Source organism: Phalacrocorax aristotelis, unplaced genomic scaffold (assembly GCF_949628215.1).
Source record: "Phalacrocorax aristotelis unplaced genomic scaffold, bGulAri2.1 scaffold_310, whole genome shotgun sequence".
NCBI classification, from domain to species: Eukaryota; Metazoa; Chordata; class Aves; order Suliformes; family Phalacrocoracidae; genus Phalacrocorax; species Phalacrocorax aristotelis.
The window spans coordinates 1-10000 of record NW_027441102.1 but is presented as its reverse complement, the minus strand read 5'-3'; the positions used below and the strand labels follow the sequence as shown (position 1 = coordinate 10000).

Here is a 10000-nt window from a genome sequence, read left to right as displayed (position 1 = left end):
GAAGAAGAACAACAACAACAACAAGAGGAAGAAGAGGAAGAGGAAAGGAAAAGGAAAAGCCAAGGCGACGCAGAGCCCAGTCGAGAGCCCGTGCAGCTCCCGCTCTCTCCCAGCTAAAGCCACGGCAGAGCTGAGGGTCCGCCGGGGGAGGGTCCGTCAGCCCCCGCGTTGCGGCCGCCTCCTTAAGAGGAAAAGGAGGGTGATTTTGGCGGGCGATTCCCTCCCGAGGGGGACGGAGGGCGCGAAGTGCCGGCCAGAGGCATCCCGCGGGGAGCTCCGCTGCCTCCCCGGGGCTCCTGGGGACTCCCTGGGCGCCTGGTGACCAGCGGGGCAGGGTGCGGATGGAGCCTGTCACTAGGGGAGGTCCCCAGGGGTCTGCGCTGGGGCCAGGGGGTTCAACAGAGTCATCGGTGACCTGGATGATGGGATCGAGTGTCACCTCAGCCAGTTTCCTGACGGTACCGAGCCGGGAGGGGCGGCTGAGGCACCCGAGGGCCGCGCTGCCACCCAGCGAGCCCTGGCCAGGCGGGAGAGCTGGGCCCAGGGGAGCCTCGTGGGATTCAGCCAGAGCCAGTGCCAGGTCCTGCCCCCGGGGGGGAACAGCCCCCCGCACCAGCACAGGCTGGGGGGGACCTGCTGGGAAGGCCCTGGGGGTGCTGGGGGGCAGCGAGGTGACCCCGAGCCAGCACCGGGCCCTTGGGGCCAAGGGGGCCAGCGGTGCCCTGGGGGGCATTGAAGGGAGTGTGGCCAGCAGGGCGAGGGAGGTTCTCCTCCCCCTCTGCTCTGCCCCGGTGAGGGCACATCTGGGGGGCTGCGGCCAGGTCTGGACCCCCCAGTTCAGGAAGGGCAGGGAGCTGCTGGAGCAAGGCCAGCGCAGAGCTGCCAAGGGGATCAGGGGCTGGAGCATCTCCCTCGGGAGGAAAGGCCGAGAGACCTGGGCTTGTTCAGCCTGGGGAAGGGAAGGCTGAGGGGGGTCTCATCAGTGCCTATAAATATCTGAAGGGCGGGTGTCAGGGGGATGGGGCTGGGCTCTTTTCAGTGGTGCCCAACGCCAGGCCAAGGGGCCACGGGCACAAGCTGGAACGCGGGAAGTTCCACTTAAATATGAGAAAAATACTATTTACTACATGGGTGACGGAGAAGTGGCACAGGCTGCCCAGAGAGGCTGTGGGGTCCCTTCCCTGGAGACATTCACCCCCCGCCTGGACGCGGCCCTGTGCCCCTGCTCTGGGGGTGCCTGCTCACGCAGGGGGTGGGACGGGGTGAGCTCCGGGGGTCCCTGCCAGCCCCCGCCAGGCTGGGACCGTGTGACTCTGTGGCCCGGCACGGCCGCTGGTTGCTGCCCGCTGTCGGCTGTGCAGGTGGGCAGAGGCGAGGTCGTGGAGAAGAGCCCAAAAACCATCAAAAGGGGGCTTCAGGGCACGGGGGCGACCGGTCGAAGGCTCGGGGGCGCAGGTAGTGTTTTCCTCAGTGGCCGGGAAGAAGAATACTGAGAGGAAGAGGAAGATTCACCCGATTAACACGTGCCTCAGAGGCCGGTGCCACCGGTGGAATTGGGGTTTTCCGGGTCACGGGGAGGTTCCCACGGCACCGCGGCGGCCGGCAGAGCTCACCTACCTCGAAGGGGGAAGGGGCTTCTTGCTCGTGGGTCGGCGGGGCTCACCGAGAAGGCTCTAAACTAGGGGCGAAGGGGGGCGGGGGGGGGGATGTAGCCAGGCCCACCAGAGAGGAGCCGTGGGGTGGGGTGGGGGGGGTGGGGCGTGTCAGCGCTGGGGTGGGGGGGTGTGAAACCGATAGCCCGGCTCATGTGCATCGACGCCAGCGCTGGCAGGAGCCAGGAGCTGGAAGCCATCGCAGGGACGTGGCGGGGCGGGGGGCGACGCTGCGACGGACGGCTCTGAGCCCTTCGGAAGGGAGAGGCGGGGGCGGCGGGGGCGGCTCGGCGTGTTACGGGCTGCTTCGATCGCCGACGCTACGGTCCAACGCTTATGGGTGAGGGTGACGGGGGCGGGGAAGGCCGGCGGGGTCTGTTCTAGACCACCCAAGCAAGACGAAGAGGTAGACGAAGTGTTCCGCAAGCAGCTGGAGGAAGCGCCGCCGCCGCGTGCCCTCGTTCTGGCGGAGGGCTTCAGTTCTCCAGGCGCCTGCTGGAAGTACAACACAGCAGAGAGGAGCCGGTCTAGGAGGTGCCTGGGGCGTGTGGAAGCGACCCTGCCAGGGAAAGGGGCCTCGCTTGGCCTCCAGCTCACAAACGGAGAAGGGCCGGCGGGAGACGTGGTGGTCGGAGGCCGTCCTGGGCTTAGCGACCCATATACGGCTGAGTTCGCCATTCTTGGTGAAGAAGAGGGGCCAGAAGGACCACGGAGGGGAGACGTGGGCCCGTTCGGGGCCCTGGTTGGGAGAGAGTCCCTTGGGGGGACGTCCCGAAGGGCAAAGGGGTCCGGGAAGGCTGGGCTTTCTTCAAGAAGGAAGAAGCCTTGCAGGCGCAGGAACAGGCCGTCCCCAGGTGCCGCAAGCCGAACCGGCGGGGAAGACCCGGCCGGGCTGAAGAGGGAGCGTCTGCTGGCGCTCGGGGAGAAAAAGGGGAGTTTTCTGCTTTTTGGAAGCACGAGAAGAGTAGAGAGACCTCGTTAGGTCGCGCAGGGAGAAAATTAGGGGAGGAAAAGGCTAGAAGTCAGCCCGGCCGCTGCCGTAGGGGAAAACAAAGACCCTTTTTTGTGAATATATCGACAAGAAAGAGAATCAAAGGGCATCGCCGTCCTCCATTGGACGCGAGGGGAACGCTGCAGCTGAGGATGAGGAGAAGGCTCAGGTATTAATGCCTTCTTTGCCTCAGTCTTTAACCATCAGACCAGTTACCCCCAGGGTTTTGAGCCCCCGGAGCTGGAAGGAGGGGATGGGGAGCACAATAAGCCCCCCATAATCCGGGAGGAAGCAGTTCACAACCTGCTGCACCACCTGGACACTCACAAGTCCGTGGGGCTGGATGGCTCCACCCGAGAGCGCTGAGGGAGCTGGCGGAGGAGCTCGCCAAGGCGCTCCCCACCATTTACCGGCAGCCCTGGTTAGCAGGGGAGGGCCCGGACCACCGGAGGCTTGCCGACGTGGCACCCAACTACAGGAAGGGCCGGAGGGAGGATCCGGGGAGCTACAGGCCAGTCAGCCTGACCTCGGTACCGGGGACGGCCGTGGAGCGGCTCACCCTGAGCGAGCTCCCCAGGCGAGGGCAGGACGGCCGGGGATCGGGCCCAGCCAGCACGGCTTCATGAGAGGCAGGTGCTGCCTGACCAGCCCGACCTCCTGTGACCAGGTGACGCGCCTGGTGGCGGAGGGAAAGGCTCTGGATGCGTCTCCCTTGACTTCAGCAAAGCCTTTGGCACGGTGTCCCACAGCACCCTCCTGGAGAGGCTGGCGGCTCGTGGCTTGGCTGGGTGGGCTCTTCGCTGGGTAAAACCTGGCTGGGCCGAGCCCAGAGAGTCGTGGTGACGGAGCTAAACCCAGCTGGCGGCCGGTCGCGAGCGGGGCTCCCCAGGGCTCCGTGCTGGGGCCAGCCTTGTTTAATATCTATCAGTGGTCTGGGGGAGGGGATCGAGGGCGCCCTCAGGGAGATGCAGGTGACACCAAGCTGGGCGGGAGTGTCGATCTGCTGGAGGGCAGGAGGGCTCTGCGGAGGGACCTGGGCAGGCTGGATCCATGGGCCGAGGTCAGCTGTGTGGGGTTTAACAAGGCCAAGTGCCGGGCCCTGCCCTTGGGTGACACCAACCCCAGGCAGCGCCCCAGGCCTGGGGCAGAGGGGCTGGGAAGTGCCCGGCGGAGAAGGCCCTGGGGGTGCTGGCTGACAGCCGGCTGGGCATGAGCCAGCAGTGCCCGGGTGGCCAAGGAGGCCACCAGCCCCCGGGCTTGTGTCAGCCCTGGTGTGGCCAGCAGGAGCCGGGCAGGGATGGGGCCCCTGTGCTCGGCCCTGGGGAGGCCCCACCTCGAATGCTGGGCTCAGGTTTGGGCCCCTCGGGACAAGAAGGCCCTGGAGGGGCTGGAGCGTGTCCAGAGAAGGGCAGCGGGGCTGGGGCAGGGTCTGGAGCACAAGTGTGCTGGGGGGCGGCTGAGGGGGCTGGGGGGGTTTAGCCTGGAGAAGGGGGGGCTGAGGGGAGCCCTTCTCGCTCTCTGCAGCTGCCTGAGAGGGGCTGGAGTGAGGGGGGGGTCGGTCTCTGCTCCCAAGTCACCAGCGACAGGACGAGAGGAACCGGCCCCAGGCTGCGTCAGGGGAGGTTTAGGTTGGATGTGAGGGAAATGTTGGGTTGGGGGGGTTGGGTTGGGGGGGTTGGGTTGACAGTGGGACTTGATGATCTTAGAGGTCTTTTCCAGCCATAGGCTGCTGGGAGTCTGCGACACCACGATTCCATCGTTCCACGATTCCACGGCTCCCTGGTGCCGCGTTCGAGCCCACCGCCCGCGGATCCGCGCCCCCACGGCTCTGCGCCCCCACGATTCCGTGACTTCGTGGCTCTACGATTCCATTATTGATCCCAGGATTCCACAATTCCCCGATTCGGCGGCTCCGGGGCTCCGTTCTTCCCTAACCCTGGGACTCCGCGGCGCCAGGACCGATCCCGCCGCCCACGATTCATCTCATGAGTCCGTTCCTCCGCGACCCCACGGTTACAGGGGGCCGCGGTTCCCAGGGGGAGGAGGGAGCCAGGCCCGGCTCCCCCCCCCCACCCCGGCTCCCCCCCCGGCCCCCGGCTCCCCTCCCAGTCCCCCCCCCGGCCCCCGGCTCCCCTCCCAGTCCCCCCCCCAGCCCCCGGCTCCCCTCCCAGTCCCCCACCCCGGCCCCCGGCTCCCCCTCCCAGCTCCCCCCACCGGCCCCCGGCTCCCCCTCCCAGTCCCCCCCCCGGCCCCCGGCTCCCCTCCCAGTTCCCCCCCCAGTCCCCAGCTCCGTTCCCAGGTCTCTCCCAGTCCATTTATTGAGTGCAACCCCAGAGCAGAGCTGGGGGGCGGGGGGCGGGGCGGGGCCGGGGTCCCCGCGGGGGGGCCGGGCGCCCCTAGATGAGGTCCATGAGGATGTCCTCCTCCATCACGCTGGGCGCCTGCACCGGCTGCAGCCCCCCCGGGGGGACGGGACCCCGCGGGCCGGGGGGCAGCAGCAGCTGACCTGGAGGGGGACCCCGGGGGCTCAGGGGGGGCTGCCTCCAAGGACGGGGGTCCTGGGAGGGTCCCCGGGCTTCCCAGGGGAGGGTTTGGGGGTCCCCGGGGGCAGCGTTTGGGGGTCCTGGGAGGGTCTGAGGGTCCCCAGGGGCAGCGTTTGGGGGTCCCGGGAGGGTTTGGGGGTCCCCAGCGGCAGGTTTGGGGGTCCTGTGAGGGTCTGAGGGTCCCCAGGGGCAGCGTTTGGGGGTGCCGGGAGGGTTTGGGGGTCCCCGGGGGCAGCGTTTGGGGGTCCCGGGAGGGTTTGGGGGTCCCCAGCGGCAGGTTTGGGGGTCCTGTGAGGGTCTGAGGGTCCCCAGGGGCAGCGTTTGGGGGTGCCGGGAGGGTTTGGGGGTCCCCGGGGGCAGCGTTTGGGGGTCCCGGGAGGGTTTGGGGGTCCCCAGCGGCAGGTTTGGGGGTCCTGTGAGGGTCTGAGGGTCCCCAGGGGCAGCGTTTGGGGGTGCCGGGAGGGTTTGAGGGTCCCCGGGGGCAGGTTTGGGGGTCCCGGGAGGGTTTGGAGGTCCCCGGGGGCAGGTTTGGGGGTCCCCGGGGGCAGGTTTGGGGGTCCCCGGGGGCAGCGTTTGGGGGTCCCGGGAGGGTTTGTGGGTCCCCCGGGGGCAGGTTTGGGGGTCCTGGGAGGGTCTGAGGGTCCCCGGGGGCAGGTTTGGGGGTCCTGGTAGGGTCTGGGGGTCCCCAGGGGCAGGTTTGGGGGTCCCCAGGGGCAGGTTTGGGGGTCCCGGTAGGGTTTGGGGGTCCCCAGGGGCAGGTTTGGGGGTCCTGGGAGGGTCTGAGGGTCCCCGGGGGCAGGTTTGGGGGTCCTGGGAGGGTCTGGGGGTCCCCAGGGGCAGGTTTGGGGGTCCTGGGAGGGTCCCCAGGCTTCCCGGGGGGGGGGGTTGGGGGTCCCTGGGGGCAGGTTGGGAGGGGCTGGGAGATGGGGGGCCCATGGGAGTCAGGGGGGTTCCCAGGGGATTTGGGGGTTCCCGTGGGAGTCGGGGGGCCCCGTGGGAGTGGGGGGTCTCACCTGGCAGGGGGGCGCGGGGGGGCCCGAGCTGCCCGGGCCAGGCCTGCCCCGGGGGGGGGCGGGTGCAGCAGCGGCAGCTGCCCCCCCCCCCCAGCGCCTGGTGCGGCAGCGCCTGCAGGTGGTGGAGGGGGCTGCGCGGGGGGCGGGGGGACCCCTCCCTGCGGCTGGGGGGGGGGCACGGGGGGGTCAGGGGGCACCCCCCGACTCTGCCAAAGAAGGGGGGCACCCCCCCGCGGGGGTAGTACCCCCCAGCCCCCCCCCCCCGCTGGGGCTATTATTGCCCCCCCGGGGCTGTTATTGCCCCCCTCTTGGGGGGGGGGGGATTGCCCCCCTCTTTAAGGGGGGGGTGTTATGGCCCCCCCCCCAATTTACCCCCAAAGTCCAGAAGTGCCCCCCCCAATTCCTCAAGCCCAGACCCCCCCCATCTCCACGGCCCCCCCAAATCCCCCAGGGTACCCCCACAACCCCCCCCCCACCAGTAATTGAGTGGGGGGGTATTGCCCTCCGAGCCCCCCCCAGTATAGGGGGGCTTATTGCCCCCCTCCACTTTTCAGAGCCCCCCCCAAATCCCCCAGGGTCACCCCCCAAAAGACCCCCCCCACCCAGTATTGGGGGGTCTCAGAGCCCCACCCCATTATTGGGGCGATTCCCCCCCCCCAAGCCCCCAGCTGTTGTGGGGGTGTCACTAGCCCCCCCCCCACTATTGCCCCCCCTATTTTGGGGGCGGGGTCCCCTATTTCAGGAGGGGTCTCCTATTTTTGGGGGGGCCTTATTTTGGGGGTGGGGGGCCCTATTTTTGGGGGGTCCCCATTTCGGGGGGGGGTCCCCCAGTACTCACCGGCTGCTGACTCAGCAGGAGGCTGCGGAGTTGGGGGTTGGCGCCCGGGTTTTGGGGGCGCAGCAGGGCCCCCCCGGCTTGGTTGGGTTGGGGGGGGCCGGGTTGGGGGGGCCCCGGGTTTGGGGGGGCCGGGGGGGGCGCGGGGGCGGCGGGGGGGGGCCGGGGGGGGCTGCGCCTGCTGCTGGCTGGCAGCTGCCTGCTGCTGGGCTCGGAGCTGTAACTGGGGGGGGGGGTGTTGGTGTTGGGGGGCTGGGCACCCCCAAATCTCACCCTGAGCCCAAAGGTGCCCCCCCCCCAATTCAAGCACAGGGTGACCCCAAATTTCCCCCTCCCTCCAGTCTTCAGGGGCTCCCCAAACCCCCCAGCGCCCCCCCAAATCGCCCCTTCTCCTCAGGATCCCCCCAAATCCCTCCCTGGTCCTCAGAACCCCCCCAAACCCCAGGGACCCCCAAATCCCCCTCCCCCGGGTCTTTAAAGCCCCCCCCAACCCCCAGGGACCCCCAAATCCCCCTCCCCCAGGTCTTTAAAGCCCCCCCCAAGCCCCAGGGACCCCCAAAATCCCCCTCCCCCAGGTCTTTAAAGCCCCCCCCAAACCCCCAGGGACCCCCAAAGACCCCTCCCCCAGGTCTTTAAAGCCCCCCCAACCCCCAGGGACCCCCAAATCCCCCTCCCCCGGGTCTTTAAAGCCCCCCCCAAACCCCCAGGGACCCCCAAATCCCCCTCCCCCGGGTCTTTAAAGCCCCCCCAAACCCCCAGGAACCCCAAATCCCCCTCCCCCAGGTCTTTAAAGCCCCCCCCAATCCCAGGGACCCCCAAATCCCCCTCCCCCAGGTCTTTAAAGCCCCCCCAAACCCCCAGGGACCCCAAATCCCCCCCTGGCCCTTAAGCACCCCCCAAATCCCCCAGGGTCCCCCCAAGACACCCCATTCACAGGCCTGGGGATCCCCTCAAAATAGCCCCAAAGCCCCAAAACCCCCCAGCTCCCACCCAGACCCAGAGCGGGGCCCCCCAAAAAAAACCCATCCAGGGTCCCCCCCAAAGCCCCCGGACCCCTCCCGAGCCCCACAAGACCCCCCCCGGACCAGGCTCTGCTGCCGCTGCTGCTCCTCCATGATGCCCACCGTGGCCATGCCCGGGCTCACCTGCTGCCCCGTCATCTGGGGGGGGGGCGCAGGGGTGAACTGGGGGGTCCCAGGGGCACCCCCAGACCCACACCCCCCCCCCCCCGCCACCCCCCCTTACCTGCGGCTGCACCCCCGAGGTCACGGGGAGGGTCCCCGGTTGTTTGGGTAGGAATGAGGGGGCGCCGGGCACGGGGGCTGAGCCCCCCAACTGTGGGGAGACAAGGAATTGGGGGGGCTGGGGGGGGCAGCACCCACCTGGGGGGGGTGGGGGGCACTTGGGGGCAGCAAAGACCCCCACGAGGGGGGTTGGGGGGGCTGGGGGCACTTGGGGGGCAGCAAAAACCTCCCCGAGGGGGGTTGGGGGGGCTGGGGGCACTTGGGGGGCAGCAAAAACCTCCCCGAGGGGGGTTGGGGGGGGCTGGGGGCACTTAGGGGGCAGCAAAGACCCCCCCGAGGGGGGTTGGGGGGCTGGGGGCACTTGGGGGGCAGCAAAGACCCCCCCAAGGAGGTGTGGGGGGGGCCTGGGTGCCCCCTGGGGACTTTGGGGCTGCCCCGGGGGGGTCTGTGGGTTCCGTGGGTGCCATGGGGGGTGTGTGGATGCCCCTGGGGGTGCCCCGGGGGTTCTGGGGGTGCCAGGGTGCCCGGTGGGTGCTGGGGGTGCCCTGGGGGTGCCCCGTGGGGTCTGTGGATGCCCCGTGGGTGCCCCGGGGGGGGTCTGTGGATGCCGGGGCTGCCCTGTGGGGTCTGTGGGTGCCCCGTGGGGTCTGTGGGTGCTGTGGGTGCCCCGGGGGGGGTCTGTGGGTGCCCCAGGGGTGCCCTGGGGGGGGTCTGTGGGTGCTATGGGTGCCCGGGGCGGGGTCTGTGGGTGCCGGGACTGCCCTGTGGGGTCTGTGGGTGCCCCGTGGGGTCTGTGGGTGCTGTGGGTGCCCCGGGGGGGGTGTCTGTGGGTGCCCTGGGGAGTCTGTGGGTGCTGTGGGTGCCCCGGGGGGTTTGTGGGTGCCGGGGCTGCCCTGTGGGGTCTGTGGGTGCCCTGTGGGGTCTGTGGGTGCTGTGGGTGCCCCGGGGGGGGTCTGTGGGTGCCCCAGGGGTGCCCTGGGGGGGGTCTGTGGGTGCTATGGGTGCCCGGGGCGGGGTCTGTGGGTGCCGGGACTGCCCTGTGGGGTCTGTGGGTGCCCCGTGGGGTCTGTGGGTGCTGTGGGTGCCCCGGGGGGGGTCTGTGGGTGCCCCAGGGGTGCCCTGGGGGGAGTCTGTGGGTGCTGTGGGTGCCCCGGGGGGTTTGTGGGTGCCGGGGCTGCCCTGTGGGGTCTGTGGGTGCCCCGGGGGGTCTGTGGGTGCTGTGGGTGCCCCGGGCGGGGTCTGTGGGTGCTGGGGCTGCCCTGTGGGGTCTGTGGGTGCCCCGTGGGGTCTGTGGGTGGCCGTGGGTGCCCCGTGGGGGGTCTGTGGGTGCCGTGGGTGCCCTGGGGGGTTCTGTGGGTGCCCCGGGGGGGTCTGTGGGTGCCCGGGGGGGGGTCTGTGGGTGCCCCGGGGGTGCCCTGGGGGGGTCTGTGGGTGCCAGGGGTGCCCTGGGGGGGGTCTGTGGGTGCCCTGTGGGGTCTGTGGGTGCCGTGGGTGCCCCTTACGCTGCGCTGCTGCTCGATCTTCTGCTGCTGGACCTGCTTGTGGTTGGTGATGACCTGGCGGATGCCGTTGACGAAGCCGCTCTGGTCGTAGGGGATGAGGCCCATGAAGATCTTCTTCTTGGAGGAGTAGAGCAGCATGAGGACGCGCACCTCGCAGGGCGCCGTGTGCGGGAAGTGCACGCAGCCCGCCTGCGGAGAGCGCCGCGTCAGGCGGACACAC

At 69.9% G+C, this 10000-nt stretch overlaps 1 protein-coding gene across 1 annotated transcript; it reads right to left on the bottom strand.

Moving 5' to 3' along the window:
• Nucleotides 1-4968: 4968 nt before the first annotated feature.
• On the bottom strand, nucleotides 4969-9994 carry LOC142050869 (uncharacterized). Its single transcript, XM_075080088.1, has 6 exons — nucleotides 9781-9994; nucleotides 8280-8369; nucleotides 8120-8194; nucleotides 7038-7257; nucleotides 6200-6363; nucleotides 4969-5149 (listed from the first exon to the last, which is right to left on the bottom strand). The coding sequence occupies exons 1-6, from the start codon at nucleotides 9916-9918 to the stop codon at nucleotides 5072-5074; spliced, it is 765 nt and encodes a 254-aa protein (XP_074936189.1). The 5' UTR covers nucleotides 9919-9994; the 3' UTR covers nucleotides 4969-5071.
• Nucleotides 9995-10000: the final 6 nt, after the last annotated feature.

Bases quoted from the DNA above. Each gene is read 5' to 3' on its own strand.
- LOC142050869 (XM_075080088.1), bottom strand. From the start codon at position 9,918: ATGCTGCTCTACTCCTCCAAGAAGAAGATCTTCATGGGCCTCATCCCC. The intron at 8,195-8,279 runs GTAAGGGGGGGT...CCCCCCCCCCAG, and splicing joins CCTCGGGGGTGCAGCCGCAG to ATGACGGGGCAGCAGGTGAG. The intron at 6,364-7,037 runs GTGAGTACTGGG...CCCCCCCCCCAG, and splicing joins TCCTGCTGAGTCAGCAGCCG to CCGCAGGGAGGGGTCCCCCC.